At 44.1% G+C, this 18,958-nt stretch overlaps 2 protein-coding genes across 5 annotated transcripts; both read left to right on the forward strand.

The window, feature by feature from the left end:
* Positions 1–8,067: 8,067 nt before the first annotated feature.
* Positions 8,068–12,036, forward strand: LOC137481391 (arylamine N-acetyltransferase, pineal gland isozyme NAT-3-like). Of its 2 annotated transcripts, none has more exons than XM_068203119.1 (2): positions 8,068–8,217; positions 10,075–12,036. In XM_068203119.1, the coding sequence occupies exon 2, from the start codon at positions 10,082–10,084 to the stop codon at positions 10,946–10,948; it is 867 nt and encodes a 288-aa protein (XP_068059220.1). In that variant the 5' UTR covers positions 8,068–8,217; positions 10,075–10,081; the 3' UTR covers positions 10,949–12,036. The 2 variants fall into 2 exon arrangements, with proteins under 2 accessions (XP_068059220.1, XP_068059221.1); XM_068203120.1 differs by lacking the exon at positions 8,068–8,217 and adding an exon at positions 8,246–8,503.
* LOC137481392 (arylamine N-acetyltransferase, liver isozyme-like) lies at positions 8,072–18,957 on the forward strand. Of its 3 annotated transcripts, none has more exons than XM_068203123.1 (2): positions 8,072–8,217; positions 16,728–18,957. In XM_068203123.1, the coding sequence occupies exon 2, from the start codon at positions 16,733–16,735 to the stop codon at positions 17,615–17,617; it is 885 nt and encodes a 294-aa protein (XP_068059224.1). In that variant the 5' UTR covers positions 8,072–8,217; positions 16,728–16,732; the 3' UTR covers positions 17,618–18,957. The 3 variants fall into 3 exon arrangements, with proteins under 3 accessions (XP_068059224.1, XP_068059225.1, XP_068059223.1); XM_068203124.1 differs by lacking the exon at positions 8,072–8,217 and adding an exon at positions 13,610–13,956; XM_068203122.1 differs by lacking the exon at positions 8,072–8,217 and adding an exon at positions 13,952–14,105 and having other exon boundaries at positions 16,728–18,956.
* The last annotated feature ends 1 nt before the right edge of the window (position 18,958 follows it).

Consider the following 18,958-nt stretch of genomic DNA (forward strand, 5'->3'; position numbering starts at 1 on the left):
GGAAAAGGCAAATAAAAGGGAATGCCAGCTGGGCAGCAGAGCTGCATTTCAGGTTTGCATCTTGAACCAAAAAGGAATTTGGGTTTGTGCTTGGCAGCAGAAGGAACTAACTGTTTTTGTGATGTTGATTGAGTTTTTTCCACTTCAGGTTACTGATTGAGTGATGGCAGTTTAAAAAACAAAAGGGTTTTTCTTTTGATTGTATCAGCCAGGCAACCTGGCCACAGTCATGCCCACTTGGCCAGGCTGGAGTTCAGTTCTGCTGTCCTGCCCAAGCACCCTGCTGGGGCTGAACCCCATTAATGGCACATTAATGAGCAAAGGATTAAGAGAAACTCTTTCTCCAAGGAGGATGGGGCAGGACACTGCCTATTTATGTCTTCATAATGAGTGATGAAAGCCCAGTCAGATAGGTTAGCTGGAGTTACAGTGGGCATGGAGAACTGACGCAGAGGGTGAATTGATTTTGCAGCTTTAACCCAGGAATCTTTGTGGCCACATAAATATGCAGGCAAATTTTCATATGATGAAACATTCAGGAGCTGCTTTGACAAAAGTTGAGAAGGAAGCTCTCAGCCAATTTCCAAGCCCTTCCCTTGAGTCCCCAGCAGCCAGGCAGGTTTAGTCTCTCAATTATTAGCTGAAAGCAGAATATACATTCTCACTGCCTGATTCTGGATGCCGCTGGAGAATATCCCTCAGATAGATGCATAAGGGGAGAGACAGATTCAGGCACATCAGATGCTGTGGCTGCCTCTGACTGTTGTGAGCAATAGCCACAGAATGGGAGTTTATTAAAAATGGTAGCACAAATTAACTACTGGGTTTCTATGATTAGGTATGAGATTTTCTAGGAGGAAGAAATGTGTAGTGGGACTTCAGGTGCTGAATTTCAGTAAAGATTTTGATACAATTCTGTCTGGAAAGTCATCAGCTATGCTGACATAGACAGCAACTGGAGGAATAATTGCAAATTGGATAAGGACCTGGCAAAAGACAGATGATTTGGTGAGGTTGCTTAGTGCTTTCATGGGGTTGAAGGGGAAGGGTTTCACTTGCTGAAGGATTTACAGACCTGCTCACCCCACCTTCCCTGCAGAGCTGGGGAGCACCTGGTGCCACTGATGGAAGCTGGAAAACAAGGAAAAAGGACATTGCAGCTGCTTTGCTGGCCTGGCTGGCTGCTGAGTCCTGTTGCATCTTGGAAATTTCCCAAAGGGTTTGCACAGCTCAGATATTTTAGCAGAAAGCTATCCTGGGTTGAAGGCACTTTATTCCATCACCACCCCAGGTTCAGGGTCTCAGCCTCCAGCCCCAGAGACAACAGTGGACTTGTCACCATCATGTTTGAGTCTGTTTGTGTGGCCCAGGGGATGGCAGGGGCTGCACTGCAACACAAGGTGCAGCGCCTGGCGCTGGGCAGGTCCCAGCACAACTGCTGAGAAAGCAATTAAAAATAGCATTCCTGTGAATTGACAAATCTAGTGCTTGGTTTGGTCTCAGAGGGACGTGGCTGAACCACAGGCTTTTCTCCATGACAGCTCTATTTGTTTTAAATAGAGGAGCAGAAGAGATGTGCCTCCAGATGCTTAAAAAGCAGGTGGTTACTTTTCAAGGACTGTTTGACCAGAATTTCACACCACAGCTCCTTTTAAATAAGGGTTTGGAAGGCTGGTGACAATCTTCCATCATGACAAAATCCTCAGCATCTGCCTGTGAGGAAACACTGCCCTGGGTGTAGCATCAATTTGCAATGGTGTGATGAGGAAAAGGAAATACCATGACCAGTGCAAGGAAATTGGTTGCCTTTTACCCAGGGATGATGTCAAATTAATCAGGTTCATCATCTCACAGCAAAGGCCATTCAGTAGTTTGTATGATCAAGGATCAAATTGCTCCTTGCTAGAAAGAAAAGGTAATATAATTATGGATAATGTGTGGGTCATCACAGCAGGCGTGGGGCTTTTTTTTGGGAAAGGTATGATTCTTGGCATAGCTGGATTCCTGGATGCTGGATTTCTGACTAGATTCAGCAACCTGATTTTTTGTTTTTTGTAAGATTCACTCAGCTCCCAGAGCAGGAGTGGATGTGATTTTAGATCCCAGCAGCTACCAAAATTTACATGGAATTTCTTTCCCCACTCTGTCCTCCAGAATATGACTGCCTGCACTGACCACATCTAAAATCTGCTTCCCACCTTTCAGCCCCTCCCAAACTCCTGGAGGACTTGCTCCTCCTCCCGTTCCTGCTCAGGTACCACAGTGCAGTGTGACAGTCAGCAAATCCTTGGGGAGTTCATCCCGAGCTGGGAGTGATGCCTTAAGTTTTAACTTTTATAGTTTTTTGATTCTGTACTGCCTTAGCCTGTGACTCTGAATTTCATATATAGTGTTAGAAAGTTCTCTTCACAGCTTAGTCAGACACAACAATCCTTTTCCAGCCTGAGAACCAAGGACACCGTTGCAGCTTCAGAACCAAAAAGTATTAAACATCAGAGAACTGAGGAGACCAAACTGGGAGGATGGGACTTCTTAACCTGAAACTGTATTTGGACAATTGAGCCCACTATGGAAATGGACCAAAACTTATAAAAGTGTAAAAACTCATGACCTGTTCTCCATCTTGGGTCCATCTTGGGCAGAGCCATGGCCAGGCTCTTGTACTGCCCAAGGTGTATCCATTGAGGCCTTTTAATAAATCCCTACTTTATCCCTTTAACTCTGTCTAGCCTCTGTTCCAGGTCAGCCTCTTCAAGCATCAGGAGGAATTTGCTCCCCTCCTGCTCCAGGTGTGAAAACGTCACCTCTCTTCTTTCCCATGCACCTCTGTGTGGTGCACGTTGCTTTGTGCTGTCCACACCAGCTGTAAACGTACAGGGCAGGCAGAAAAAACCTGTGAAAAGGGAATTTAGGTGTGCACGAGTCCCTGCAGTGCCACCTGGGAGTCACACCAGTGTGTCCCCCCGAGCACACTGCAGGGCAGAAAGGCAATAAAATCCCACTAAAGGTAAGTCTAAAGGGAGAGCATTTTTAATCCAGAGTATGTGTCCTTGCTTTTCCCCACTTGTACACCAAATTCAGCAGTGGAGTGATGGGAATACTTTGTCATCACAAACATATATTATTTCTGTGATGTGTGTTAGTACATTGTAATGAAAATGTGTTTTCCAAAAGCACAGTTGCTTTTTTCCCCCTTTGCTGTCACTATAACACTCTTCACCAAGATAAAAGGTTTCCTTCCCACCTTCCTCAAAAAAAAAAAAAAAAAAAAGAAAAAAAGAAAAAGCCTGAGTAATGGGAATGACAGAACTCGTGTAATTGTTCCTGCTTTGCATGCTTCCAAGCTGATTGCCTGAACTATGACTGATCCAGATTCCCACTGAATTCTGTGAGGGTTTTTGCACTGAAACAGCAGTTTGGTTTTAAAGGAACTTGTGAGGAGCAGACCCGAAGCCAGGTGAGTGAAAGCAGCGTTGCCACATGGCTGTGGTGGAATGAGGACAATTTAACCCTGCTGAGGATGAGGTTTGGTAGTTTCATGGCTCCTAAATGGTGACTGCTGCATTTGGGCATATTTACAAAGACTTTTTCTTTAGAGGTTAGAAAAAAAAAAATATATATACTATCTATCTATCTATAGATATCTCACCAAAGGAATTTCAGAGGCTGAGCAAACTCTTATTATTGCCCCCTTGTATTCATACACATGTAACTCTCCTTTGGTCATTTTACCTTTTCATTATTTGAGAATATTTTCCTCTTCAGAAATATTGAAAGAGTATTTTTTTGCATGTGGTGCACAGGTTGGAATACCCAGCCATTCCTGGGCCTGGCAGTGACAGAGACTATTGACTTGCAAACTCTCTTTGTTAGGCAGTTGTACCAAAATGGTTATAATTATGTGTGCCCAGGGTATTTTATGTGTTTGCTTAGCAGGAATTTTTGCAGATGATCAGCTAATTCATTGTAACAGGATGTCTTATGTTGACTTTTGGACTAGACCAAAACACAACATTTATATTTTCATATAAGGCATTTCTGTCCCTGCACAGGAGAATGCGTGGCCCTGCAATCACCAATGATGAGTGATGAACAATAATGGTGAACTCTCCTTTCCAATCTCCAGGACTTTGTCCTCAGCATGTTCAGAATTTGACAACACCGATGGCATCTCTGGGAGAGGTGGCCCATGAGATGGAGATAGAAGCAGCATGTTAGGGGTGTGATTATTGCTTGTGAAACAGAAGCAAATTCTCCATCTTCCTAACAGGCAGATGTATGGACACATTTTTCATCAAAGCAGTTACTAAAATGTTTTATTTTTCATTCAAAACCTCTGTGAGATAAAGCTATTCGTGTAGAAAAGCCAGTTGTTCCCCTTGTGACGGAATTTAACTGAATTATGAGCATTTACATGCAAGAGATTCATGCTGAAACCCTCAGAGCTGGAAGGATTTGCAGACCAATGTGGTCTCCTCAGTCTGCATTAACACCCTCAGACTTGGTTTGTGTGAAAAAACCTCATCTTGGCAGGGTAAAATAAGCAGAGGAGATAACTTCTGACACCCACCAGCCCTCAGAAAGATGCATCAGGTAGAGGAAACATTAAAAGCAAGATCTGGTCTCTTCTTCACTGAGAAAAAGCCAAGAAATGGGAGCACAGCTGGTTCCTTCTGCAGTCCCATAGGGAAAAGTTTCTGCTGGAGCTGCAGGCTCATCCTGTGGCTGGTGGGATGGAGAACACCCAGCTGCACATGGTGGATGGTGAGGGTACAAATCCAGAAAAACACATAGCCACAGCTTTGAGAGCTGGAATTACATCAGGAACACAGAGAATGTCCAGCATGAGGGAGTTCTGCCACTATGAATATGTTTATAGGGGTGAATATTATTACCAGTCTGGGATTAGGGCAGCCTGCATCTATTAAATTACCACTGGAAATGAAAGAAAAGAGCCAGACACTTGGCTCAGGATGTGCAATGTTTCCTTACCCAGGAACTCAGAGCTCAGTAGAATCTGACCTTGTGTAGTTTAAGATGTTAGACTAATTCCATTTAAAACATCTCAATTGTTTTATTATTTCAAGAGTCTGTCTTTATATATTTATAGTTTGTATATATATAATATAACATAATTATTAATATAATATAATATAATTATTAATATAATATAATAAATATAATATAATATAATATAATATAATATAATATAATATAATATAATATAATATATATAATACAATATAATATAATATAATTAATATAATACAATATAATATAATATAATATAATTAATATATAATACCTTCATTTCTAATACAGTGTGCCAGAGAGCTGAATATAGAAGGCAACAGACAGTTGACTTTTACCTCAAATAGGGCACCCAATGCTTTTATTTCCCCAAGCAAATATTGTAGCATCTAATGCTCCATTAAAGCAGGGAGGGAGGGATATTTGATGAGGTCTCTCAGGAGAGTTAGGATGAGAGAAGGATTTCAGTATTAAATCTAATGCTGTCAGCAGTTTAAATTTATATAAAAGTGAGTGCAATTACATTGAGGAACTTCTGGAAAAGTCTCAGGCCGCTCCAGCTCCTGCCAAAGTTGGGAAATGGCATTTCACTGTCCAGGTGGACAGCAGTGTCCTTAACAAGGACATTCCTGTGGTCATGTTCCCCATCCCAGCTGGCCCAAGCTGGACTCTGCCCTTTGTGGCTCTTGGGCTCAGGTGAGGGCATGTTGTGGCCATGACCCACAGCTGTGATTGCACTTTATTGCCCCACCTGGAATTAGCCCTGCTGATGTGGCATGGCACTGAACAGACTCCAGCAGGGCTTGGGGATCAGGATCAGCCTTTCCTTTCCTTTAGCACTCCCTGACTGAGCTTTGCCCTGTGCTGGCCTTGGGCACACCTGGGGAGGGTGGGACCTCGTGGTTTCAATGGCTTGGCTGTAAAATGTACCTGAAGAAAAAGGAGAGTGATGCAGGGTAGTGAGCTGGGATAAGAATTTGAAAGACCTGGAAGAAAAAGCTCAATAGCAGATAGGTTTTAGGGAGAGGAATTGAGAAAAGCTGAGTATCAAAGTACCAGGGAGAATGGGTTTTGATCCTTTTCAATACAGAAAACAACTGTATTTGGAAAGGACCCCAAAGTTCCCTGGAACTGACCCTGAGCCAGTTCATATAAAGGAACATGGCAAGGGTTCATTTTTGGCACCCTATATAACAATAAATATTGTTATTTGTCCCAATAACTCTGGACAAGGAGCATGGATGGCTCTCCTCATCTGTTATACAGAGACGGATTCACAGAATTTCAGGATGGTTTCCATCAGGACTGGGACCTGCCTGCTTGACTTCTGGCTTCTCCCTGTCAAAATGAGGGTCTGTGGGAAGAGAAGATCAGCAAGATCCAGAGAGGAGTATGAACTTTCTCTTTGTACTGATTTGGATCTGCCCAGGTGAGCCTGATGAGGGCAGGTTCTCCTTTCCCTTCAGCATCTTGTGGCTTGGGCATGGGTTCTCTCTTGTGGGGTCACACACGGGCCACTGATGGGATGATAAAGAGCCAAATTTGGATATGGGAGTGGAGCTGTGTAATGGGTTATCACAGACATCTTAGTTTCATCTGATTTATTAGCTCTGCTAATTATCCCAATAAATCAGTGTTTGAATGGAACTTGGCATTGACACTGAATGTGAAAGGACTGGAACTGCAGTTGGGGAGCTAACAGGGAAGATGCAGCTACAGATGTCAGGGAACGAATGAGACTTGACAAAATGCAAGAAAATTGGGAGACACAAAAGCAATATGAAATACTCTGAGAGGATGAAGCTCCCTATGTGTTAATACTTTGTAGCCATGACTGTGCCAAGAGCATCTTCACCATCAACAACATCTGCAGGTGATTCCTGTGGGCAAAGACCAAAGGAGACACACTGCTGGCCCAGTGCTTTCTTACATTCTATGACATTTGCTGTAATGAAAACCACATGGAAATCACACAGAGCAAAGGAAGCAAAGGCAGCACTGAAGTTCCTGTGCTGCAGACTGGGCTAAGCAGGCTGCAGGTGCAGGTTGCTGTGCTGAAATCTTGCTGTTCTTCAGAAACAGTGCAAAAACCTTCTAGGACTGAGTGCATGCAAGCTTTCCTGCCCCACGTTTCCAAGCAAACAATAATCTAATGAGTGGGAGTAAAAAATGACATCACCTGAGCACATGCAGCACATGCAGCAAGCAACTGAAACAAAAACGTTTTGGTGACAGCCTGAGCAGGCCCCTGCAGACAGCATCAAACAAGTGAAAATGTGGAGCAGCCTCTGCTCTAACAGCAGCCAGGTTTACACTTGTGAAAAACATGTTTCGCTCTCCTGTAAAAATTTAAAATTTCAATAAAGGAGAATAGGAGACAAAGACCACAGAGCAAAGGTTATTATGGCCAAGAGCACACCGGCTAGTTTGGAAACACCCTTTATATACCACTCTATTGCATTGGCCTGCTACATATTCATTAAAAATTATGCATAGTAAGCTTTTCCCCCAAACTAGTTTGTGTTCCAAGAACTGTTTATCATGGCTCCTCTTTGAGCTCTCCTTTTAGAGCATGCGTATTCCATGGCTGTGGTTTTAGTCTGTTCCTATTATCACCTCCACTTTTTGGGCTTTGGGCCACACTGTCTTCAGATGGTGAGTGCTGATAGTTAGCATATCTGAAGCAGGTGCCCTCATCATATGTTCATTGGATGCTATCCCATCCAAGCAGGCATTTTAACAAAAGCATACTTACATCAGCTATTTCACTACTACATTCTAAACTTAATTAACATCAGAAATAAAAACTGTATCTTTGTAGCAAAGTTACTTTAACACCACACATATAAAATCCATTTAATATTTGCAAAATGCCAATATTGTAACATGTATCTGTAACACCCTGTGGCTGGCTTTGCTGGCGCACTCCAGCTCTCATGCACCACCCTTCCGGGTTATCTTTTCTGGTTTTTTTTTTTTTTTTTTTTTTTGCATTTGCAGTGTGACAGAGGCGGGTGAAAGCAAGTTCAGGGGAAAGGACATTCCCCGGAAGAGCAGCTGGAGAGCAGTCCTCCAGCCCTGTCTGTGCTAAGTATAGGACAGCCAGCTATGGCACTAGCTTACTTGCTTTAGCCTAGAACACTCCCGAGCCCCGAAGGCACTCTGGCACTGGAACTGGTTTTCCAGGTAAGCCTTTTTCTTAACCCCTGGATCTTCGTAGCTGAGTGCTCTCTAAGCGGGAAGTTAAATCTGTCTGGGGACAAAACACAGCAGAACTGGTGTAAGGGCAGAGCAGGGAGCTCAGCTGCTCGGTGTTGTGGATTTACTCAGCTGCTTTATTTACTCAGTTGTGAGCCTCAAGCAAGTTGGGCATTTGTGCCATCTGCCTCATTTCAGCAACCCCCATAAAAACAGCCCTGTAAGCACCCTCAAGAGATTGACAGACAGACAAACCCACACCAACATTTTCCCCGTAAGTAAAAAGTTACTGCACATGTTCTGCTTGCTGTGGCAGAGGGAAAGGAAGGGAAAAAAGGAAAAACTGGATTAACTGAGATGCTGGTTTAAAATTCACACAACAAGAACAAAGCTTGTGCCAAGTTTTCAGAAATGAATAGAACTGTAGTTCTGTGGAAATCCTGGGAATAGCCAAAAGCTGAACAAAGAGCAGCTCCTGACTCTGATGCTCTTAACCCCATCGTGGATCACTCAGGCCTGCTCGGATGTTGAGACAAGCGGTGCCCATGATCAATAGTCAGAGTTCTGCAAAGCCTCTATCCTAAAAGTTATGTGGGGACTCAGATCATGGCATCCTCTGCTTCTGCCAGGATATTACACCAAATGGGCATTTTTCATTTTCTCTGTTTTGTTTATGTACTAAATGTACCTTCCCAAAATCCCCATACAATTTTGGGTTTGCCATTTTTCATCAGATTGGGAATATAATCCTGTTGAAGAGTTGGATATTTTTCTTTTGATTTTACTTTGGGAGTTGCATACAGGAACTTGAGAGCATTTTTGGACCCCTTGGGTCAATAATGGGAAGAACATTGCTCCATATTTACAGATGTCTGAAATTTAGCAGTGCCTGGGGAGAAACAACAAAAGTACTTGGCTCCATCAAAATTCCCATTCCTTCCATCAAGGGCTGGGGAGCCTCAAGCTGCTTTCCACCCCTGTGTTTGTGAAATAGCCTTGCACTGAGCCCTCTGCCATCCCAGAGGAGGGCAATGTCTGCTCCTTCACCCATGGGCAGCCACTCCCCAGTGGGAAGACCATGAACAGAAGGAGCAACTGCATCCCAAAAGATGACCTCAGAAAATGTGAGGCCTCTGAACCTTGTGGTTTAGGCCCAAAGCTTGATTTCCTCCTGTTGCTGGAGAAGGGCTGTGATTAGCAGGACTGGGGAGCTGAGCTGTGCTGTGGGGAGGCAGCTCACAGCAGATGCAGCAAAAACCCTCCCAGAGCCTTTTCTGCCCTAAAAAACCCTTCTGCACTCCAGGTCACATCTGCTACCGCTGGCACAGAGAGCAGGAGCAGGTGAGACCAGCTTGTGCCTGGCTGCCTAAATAATGAATGAAACACCATGGCAGGACGGATCTGGTTGCAGAAGAGGCTCTGGATCACACTGCAAGAGTGGGAGGGTTTGCTTTCTCCTCCTGCTGTGCTGAGTCAAACCACGAGCAAAGCAGTTCAGATCTGGAGAGTCTCAGTTCCTATAACTTCTAGCAGGTAAAGATCGCTGCTGCTGCTGCTTTTGTTCCTTCCTACAGAGATTTGTAGCTTTGCTGGGCAGGAACTCTGCTGAAATGTGCTAAGCACAGCTGGAGCCTCTCGTCACAGCTGTAAAAGAGGCAAATAAAAATAACATTTGTGCTCATCAGCAGCATCCCATTGGCTTCTCTCAGCACTATTACTCAGCTGCCTTTGATACAGATATTAGTCAAATCCTGCTCCTCTTCTGAGCACCCCATTATAAGGGATGGGGAAGAGCCTTCCACCTCTTCTGACACAGCCTATTATTTTCTCCCACCCTTCTCTCAGAGGCAGCATGGACATCAAAGACTATTTTGCCAGAATTTCTTACCAGGGCTCCCACAATAAGCCAGACCTGGCTACCTTGTCAGATATATTCCAGCACCACATCCAAGCTGTCCCTTATGAAAACCTCAGCATCCACTGTGGAGAAAGAATTGAGTTGGACCTGGAAGTGATCTACAACAAGATGGTGAGGAACAAGCGTGGAGGCTGGTGCATGGAAAACAACTACCTCCTGTCTTGGGTCCTGAAAACTCTTGGCTACAACATCACCCTTCTGGGAGCAAAAGTTTATGTCCCAGAGCGCGATGCCTATCCAGATGAAATTGATCATCTACTGCTACAAGTGAAGCTTGATGGCAAATCCTACATTGTGGATGGGGGATTTGGGGGGGCCTACCAGCTGTGGCAGCCAATGGAGCTGATTTCAGGGACAGATCAGCCTCAGACTCCTGGGATCTTTCGTTTCCAGGAGGAAAATGGGACCTGGTACTTGGAGAAAGTGAAAAGGAAGCAGTGGGTTCTGAACCCAAGCACCTCGATTTCCCCAAATGTGGAAAATGAAGTTTGCCATCAGATTTATCTCTTTACCCTCCAGCCACGAGACATTGAGGAGTTCATGGGCTGCAATGCCCACCTGCAGACAGCACCTGACTCGCTCTTTGTGACCAAGTCCATCTGCAGCCTGCAGACTGTCGATGGGGTCCGGGCACTGGTGGGGTGGAAACTCACTGAGATAAAGTACAATTATAGGGACAATATGGATCTTGTGGAAATCAGAATCCTTGCAGATGAAGAAATAGAGAAAACACTGAAGGAGAAATTCAGTATAACACTTGACAAGAAATTTGTACCTGTCGATACCCCCAGGTTTTTCTAACTCACTGCCTGAATTACAATTCAGTTCAGTGGCATTACAGGCAATTCTTCCCTCTCTTTCTGACTAGCATCCAAAGGTTAATCTTTCTCCTTCCAACTACGCCAGTGTAAGGCACAACAAACTATCCTGAATCTGGCAAACAAAGGGGTTTACACAACTATTCCTGCATTTCTTTTTAGGTTGGGTACCACTACTTTCTGCCTAGCTCAATCAAATCATTACCCTTCTGTTTGTGCTTAGTGGGAAGCAGACTCGGCCCACTCCCTACTCCTTTCATCTCTTAAAAGCTTTTCTAAACACACCCAGTGTAGCTGGGCAGAATGATGGAGCTGGATGTCTTTGTCTTTATTACCTTATGCTGCCACCTTGGGAAAATCATTCCTGCCTCTTAAATGAATACTATATTATTTTGGGAGTGTAATAGCCAAAACCCACAAAGATATCCTGTGCTGAGTTTCTTCAGTAAAGCCATAAGCCTGTTCTTTTTGCTCTCACATCCACAACACCCTCTCCCATGGCACTCAGGCCATCCCACACCTGTGCAACCTCCCCATGTGAGTACTTGAGGAAAGGTTCTTTATGACTTAGAACTGATGATAAGAAATGTTAGTGACAAGTCTGTGTTGTTTGAGACTTTGCCCAGCTCCTGTTCTCTCAGTGACATAACCAAAGAGCAGCATTTCTTTGAACTGAAAGCATCTCCTGAGCATTTTGTTTGCTCACACTCGGCAGCAGACTGCTGGGAATACACGTTCCTCTCCTCAGACTCTACTCTGGGTGCTATTGCACATTAATTATTACAGCTGAACCCAAACACATGCACAGAATTGTTTTTGTGAAACGTATCTGTTCTACTGAGGAAGTGTTTGCAGTGATACTAATTATATTGATATAAGGAGAAATAATGAATCCTAATCACATACCCAACAACTAAGATTTCTAGTAGGAGAAACTACTCAAATGTGACCCCTTTGCCCTTTGAGAAGATGCGTGGTGTTCCTTTATGTACAAATCTTGGAAGCATTACAACTATGTACTTAAAATTAAGCAAATTATATTAGTGAATTACAATTAAATAAAAAAATCAAGCACTGTGAACTAGAATTATTCAAATATTTTTCCCCCCTTAAATTACAGCATGTATTCCCACAGTAAAAAAATAAATGTCATTAATCACTGAAGTTGTCTTGATTATTTGTACATGCTAATATTTTCCAGCTAAGGCTTTTAAAAAGACAATAACTCACTGAACCTTTTTCCCTCATCATGCAGCATGTACAGCTTTCTAGAACTAGCAGTTTTAGATTTGATAAAAGCTGCTATTCTGCATGTTCAGAACATATTTCTCAGAGACACGGGAAGCTCCTGAAACCCCTGTCTTCCCAGAGCCAAATTCACTCACATCTGCTTGGCTGCAGGGGTGCAATAGTTCTTTATAGCACATGAGGCCCTCCTGTCCTGTGAGAAAATGAAATGTGGCTGTAAAAGAAGGAGAGGCTTCTTATGGGTGTGGACCAGCAGCCTGCAACAGAAATGATCAGAAGAAATTGTCCCAGGCTCTGGCTTGTTTTTAATCTGTGTTTTTCTGTGGTCCCCAAATTAGTGGGAGAGCTAAAGAAGGTCAACTGAGCAGGACAGCAGGGACAAAGCATTGGGATGCAGGTAAAAGTCCAGGCAGGTCTTGCAAAGCTGTGGAGCAGGAGAAGATCCAGACAGAGCCAAGAATGTCCATCCTTTGTGGGAACAAACACAGGAAACACCTGAAAAGGGCTGTGCCCACTCCTCTCTCCCTGTGTCAGGGTGTTTCCTGCACTTTGTGCTGGTCCATAGGCTTGGGGAATGAGTCCAGAGCTATGAAATCCCAGACCTTTGGGATCAGAATAGGGCGTTATGTCCATTGGCCCCGAGATGCGGCGTGTGGAGGGCAGGAACAGGGAAAGGCACTTTTCCTTCTGCTGACTCATCTGGAGCATGTGCCCAGCCCTGCCCTGCCCGGGTGCTGCCCCTGCAGGGCACAGCTCAGTGCTCCTGCCTCCTGCTCACCACAGAGGCACAGTGCACTGCTGAGCAATGCAGTGAAACTTGCTGTTGGAAGGACAAAAAAGAAAAAAAAAAAATAAAAGAGGCTTTCATTTCAGATTGCACTTGTTTGCTTTTTCCTTATCACTAACTTTGGAGGCAAGTACTTAAAGGCACAGCAGGTTCAGGGAGCTCAGAGTTCTCTGGGAGCAGCATCTTCCCTTTTGAAGGACAGGGCTTCTCTTTGAACCCAGGGGAATTTAGGAAACTACTTGACTTGGCAAATCTGACCTTGTTGCTTGGCAGGGCTGGTGTCAACCACGAGGAATAGCTCGGTGTGGTGTGATTAGTTCAACAGCTGCCATCCCCACCAATAAATCAGCAACTTCCTGTCCTGGGTTATTCTCTTTCTACCATAAGTCACTTCCCACAGGGATCCAGAGCACATCAGTGTCAACAATGTAAAACCTGCATTGTTTTTGCACGAGTGCTTTGCTGCTTTAGCATGGCAGCACCCAGCAAGGTGCCCCAGACACTGATGCCCCTGGGTGACCTGCAGGGCTGAGGATGGGTTTATAGGTTATAACCACTTACAGAAGTTGCTGGTGGTGATGGTACCCATGCTTTGCACTCCTGGAGGGCTTCAGCTGTCATTCAGTGATGTGGAAGGTTAAAATCTCCTCTGTATTATAAGCAGTTTGGGGACTGGATCATTTCCAGGCTCTCCGTGCAGCACCTAACACAACAAATTGCATGACAGGGATTTCCACACATATGCCAGTACAAAAAAGCAGTAAAACCATCAGAATAGAAAGTACTATTAAAGAAGAAACTCTCTCCCCTCTTTGTCTGCTCTGCTGGAGGATAAGGCTGTCCCTGACAGGCACTAAAGGCAGCCTGGACCTTTAAGAGCAGCAGTTGCCAGTGCAGCTCTTCCTGGGAACTTTGGAACAGCCCAGCGTGCAAAGCCAGAGCTGACTGCCTGCGAGGTAAGCTCTGCATGCCTGATCTTTAACTTCAGGCTGCAGCTTTGGGTCAGCCCCTCTGGGAAAGCCCACCCCTGTGAGTCTGCACACCCTGTGCACAGCACTGCAGGAGTATTAGCAAAGCACAAACTACAGGAACCCCATGGCTGATGGTGAGTGAGCTTTGCAAGCGTGTTTTCCAAGTGCAACATCCAGTGTTGGAGAGTTAAACTAACCCTCTATTTTGAGCCAAAATGTATGAAAAATGCCGCTATTGACTCACAGTGTAACTTGGACTCAAACAGACCGCGTAGGCATGTGCAAGAGGATCCAGCCTTGGAAGTCCCTCCTGATTTTTAGCAGAGAAGAACTGATCCTTATATTCAGCCTAATTACCCAAGGACCCAGCGATCCCGAGGGACATGTGAACAGCCCGGCAGAACTAACATCTGAATCCCACAGCCCTCGAACCTGCAGGAACGCTGAGCAAAGCTCAGCTGCTGCAGGGGCAGGAGCAAACAAGGCTGAGATCCGGACTGAGGCTCGGGATAATTTGGCAATGCAGTTTTGGAATGCAGAGTGTCCCCCGGGAGAGGGCTTGCTCCCTGCTGCAGCCGCAGGGCTCGCACAGCAGGAATGGCTGTGCCAAGGAAAAATCTGCCTCCAGGGAGGCGAGGGAGTAAACGCTGATTTATATGGGTGCTCCCTAATGTCAGTGATGTTGTAGTGCAGCTTTATTATATTTAAACCTCTTTAAGTATTCATTGAGATCAGAGCACATTTTGTCAGCCACCAGAAGGCTGTCTCTGAAGCAGATTTTAAATTGATGAGGTCAGAGAAGGGGCAGCTGGGGAAACTGAGGCACGGGCAGGGAATTTCCCAATGTATTTTCCCAAAGGCTCATTGGCAGCGCCCTATGGGGGCTCCCCATGGCTGGATGAGGGGAGCTGGTTTTATCCTGTGCTTTCCCCATGTAATGGGGACGCCCAGACCCAGGAGATGGGTTATAGGGGGGCATCAGGCCTTCTGCTGCTGACCCAGGGCAGGGGCTGATCTGTTTTGCTTGAAGGCAAATTCCAAGCATGTCAGACCCACCAGGCTGATGCACTCCTCTGGACTCCTGCTGGTCACAGACATTCAGCTCCACACTCTCTTGGGGTAAAGATGTTTCTACCTTCCTATGTAAAATTGCTGAAAGTGGGAATAGAAAGAAAAGTGAAGCAGAAGACCACAGGGTGAGCCTGCCAGTGAACACGTGTGCTGTATGTTGGGAAGGAAATGGCTTTCTACAAGTGTTTCCAAGGAGATCCTGCCAGAGATGAGTGCCCTTGTCCTAAAAAGGGGATGCAAAAAATAATAAAATGCAGTATCAAAGAGACAGTACTGTTTTTTTCATGTAGACTCTTTGGGTCCTTTTGAAGTGATAATGTTTATTTCTTATTTCCTTATTGGGATGATCCTCTATCACATTTTCCTGTGGGTTTGCATTATTCAGTCTGAATGTTGGTACTAGTGCAGATCAGGAACAGTACAACCAAGTCATGTGAGTTGTGCTGCTGGCATCAAGATTGGGGTTAAAGTCTAGAGATTACGCCATTAGATGTGCTCATCTGCTCGGGTGGGGGCACTTCCACCCATGGATGTGAGGTGAGATTTTCACAAGCTTTTGGCATGGACATGGGGTCAAACTGCTGGGGGGAAACAGTTGGACCAAAGCTGAGAATATTCAGTGGAAGGGAGTTTGTCCCATCTCATCCACATCAAAGGATTTTTGGAAAATCCTCCCAGGGAACATTCAACCAGTTGAAGGAAGCAAGAAATCCTCAGACTTCCTGGAAATTAACATAGCCCTTAACAGATTGTGAATTGTTCTGAACAATAAATATCCTTGCATGGAAAAAAAGCCAAATTGAATCTAAACTAAGGGCAAAAGAAATCCTTGCAGAGAGAAGATGAGTCACTGAATTAAAAGTCTTACAGGGAACCTTTTGTATCTTGGCCACACAATCAGTGCCAATGATAGTGTCTTTCTGCTAATGAAAGGGGATCAGAGACACAGACAGAAAACCAGAAAATATTTCCAATAGTTTGATCTGAAACTAAAGCCTTTAGTTTGTAGAAGATGGTCAAAGAAATGAAAAGATTATGACTTGCCTTGTATGTACTTTTACATCAATTCCTTTGATCCTTAGGTTAGAAAAATTGAAGTCCCTTCCTTTCACAGTCAAAGCCCTGTCTAAACTCCTCAGGGAATTTTAAGAGATTAAGAAAACAATGATCTACTTCACACGGAAACCTGTCTGAAATGGTGACACACTGAGATGTTAATCCCAGTTAACTGAATCCATGAATGCAAAACCTTCCAGTTAAATTACCTGTGGGATAAAGAAAGAATTGCTTATCTGGTGTAGTAAAAGAAACAGTAAGATCTTGCTGTGACTTTTATGCTGGTATGGCGTGGCAGCTTTTCTGCAAACCTGTTTTTTCTTGATTTTCAAAAAAAATTTGTCATGTGGGATCCTCCTCTGTGGCCATAGATTCTGTTATGGCACGTGCTGTGTCTTCCCATGGGAAAAACATCCTCCTGGTTTGAAGGCAGCCCCTGAGAGAAGGAAAGCATTATTGCCACCTGCTCCTGTCCCTGTCTCTTTTTAAAGAAATACTTAAAATTCTTTTAGATCCTCAATAAAATGGCCCAAACTACATTTGCAGGCTGGTTAACCTGTGCTACAGAAACAGGAGTGAACCCCTAGACAGCTGCACAGCAGTAACTGGCTACTTTTCTGCTCACACAGGCAAAATGAACATTCAGGAGTATTTTGGAAGAATATCTTACAACAAGCTCCATAAGGATGCAGACTTGCAAACCCTGACAGCCATCTTCCAGCATCACATCCAGACCATTCCTTTTGAGAACCTCAGCATGCACTGCGGGGAGGCCATCGAACTGGATTTGCAGGCTACTTACAATAAGATTGTGAGAAAGAAACGTGGTGGATGGTGCCTGGAAACCACCCATCTCCTCTTCTGGGCCTTGCAAGAATTAGGGTATGACGTCTGTATTCTTGGTGCAAACAGCTATAAACCAGCAGAGAAGGGATACACTGCTGAGATAAACCATATCCTGCTGAAGGTGGTGATCAAGGGAGAGTCCTACATAGTAGATGCTGGGTTTGGTGGTGCCTACCAGATGTGGCAGCCACTGATGCTGATTTCTGGGAAGGACCAACCCCAGGTTCCTGGCATTTTCCACTTCATGGAAGATGACGGCACCTGGTACTTCGAGAAAGTCAAAAGGAAGCATTATATTCCTGAGCACAGCAAGAATGACTTCCCTCATACTCCAGGGAATATTCGAAAACTATATAGATTTACTCTCGAGCCACGGCATATAGATGACTTCCAGGAGCTAAATGCATACCTCCAAGTGTCGCCAGATAACATCCTTCGGAAGAAGTCAATCTGCAGTCTCCAAACCACCTATGGGGTCCTTGCCTTAGTTGGATGGACCCTCACTGAGATGAAGTACAACTACACAGAGGACATGGACCTGGTGAACATCACAACCCTTACAGATGAAGAGGTTGAGAAGACACTGAAAGACAAATTCAATATAGTCCTGGAGAACAAACTTGTACCAGTAAATGTTCGTGGCTTGCCACCTAATTTAGTGGATAAGATCTAATTGTAACAATGTGCTAGGTGGATCTTTAAATAGACAAGAGGAAAATTCTAAAATTAACATTAATTACAATAATCGCATTTTTAACTCGAGCTAGTCACAAAGCTTGGTAAATTCTAGCACATTGCTAATTAAGTGCAAATACTGATTGCATATTTCTTATTAAACCTCTACTTTAGAAACCAAGACATCTTACTAGCTCTTTTCTGCTCATATGGAAATCGGTTTTTGACTCCTTAACTTTTTGTTCACCTTCGCAAGAACTCATTTTATTGCAGATATATTTTGTGGCAAATGAGACCAAAATTATGCAGAAGGAGAGGTTGTGTTACCATTTTGCACAAAAGACCTCTAACCTTTTTTGGCATTATTTCCAAGCTTCTCAGTGACTTTTACAAATTATTCACTTCCCTAAACAGTCTTAAAGTTGAGCTGAATTTGGCTTTTAAATACTGTAGAAAAAAAGAAAGGTTAAGACTTTCTCAAAACAAGTCACCATTTGGTGCTGATTAGCTTATGAAAAGTTGAAAAACTTAAGTCCTGTTCCCTTTTCAGAAATTGACTTAAAGTAAGATAATTATCCAAGGGTACCTTAACCCCCCAAAGAATCTCTCTAATTTTGAGTACCCACTTTTCCTGAGTGATTTTTCTGTGTCTCTAAATTCAAAATCAAATCTGTAGAAGATGAGATGATTCAACAGTTCTTGAAAATCAGGCTTTTGGTATCAAAACTAGAAAAAAAGTTAGATCAATCTTTGCAAACTATAATCTAAACTTTTGGGACCACGCCTTCATGTGATGTCAAGAGGAGACGACAGTATTATAGATAAAAGTCTTTGTATTTGTTACAAACAGTATTCTGCACAAAAGCTACCTTAAAATGTGTGGATGCAAAAGAAAGCCCTGGGAAGTGAGGACATGCCACCAGTGTGGTTTCACACAAGATATCTATAACACAGAAGCCTTTTCCCTGATGATACCTGTGGTGCTGTACAGGATTGCCATGAAAGAGGGTGACAGAAGAACATCAGCCAAGGAAAATACTTTGATTCTTGTTTTAGTCAACCATGCAGACTTACGGGGCACCTGATGTGCCTAAAACTCAGGTGCTTCCCCAGGTGCAGTCTGATGTGCTCTTTGCCTTTCCCAGAGGCCTCCTCTGATATTCCACCTCCATCCACTGAAGGGGAGACAGGCTTGACCTGGGGAGAATTAAATAAAGAGCACTGCAGCGCTGTGAGGATGCAGGAGGCCAGGTTCTAGAGCAGAAATGCATTACTTCATGCAAATAAATATTTGCCATGGCATTCGTTAGGTGTGGCAGCTCCACAGTAACTCCCTGCC

This window comes from Anomalospiza imberbis, chromosome 12, assembly GCF_031753505.1.
Source record: "Anomalospiza imberbis isolate Cuckoo-Finch-1a 21T00152 chromosome 12, ASM3175350v1, whole genome shotgun sequence".
Classification (NCBI taxonomy): domain Eukaryota; kingdom Metazoa; phylum Chordata; class Aves; order Passeriformes; family Viduidae; genus Anomalospiza; species Anomalospiza imberbis.

Excerpts from the sequence above, each read along its gene's own strand:
- LOC137481391 (XM_068203119.1), top strand. The coding sequence starts at position 10,082 with ATGGACATCAAAGACTATTTTGCCAGAATTTCTTACCAGGGCTCCCAC.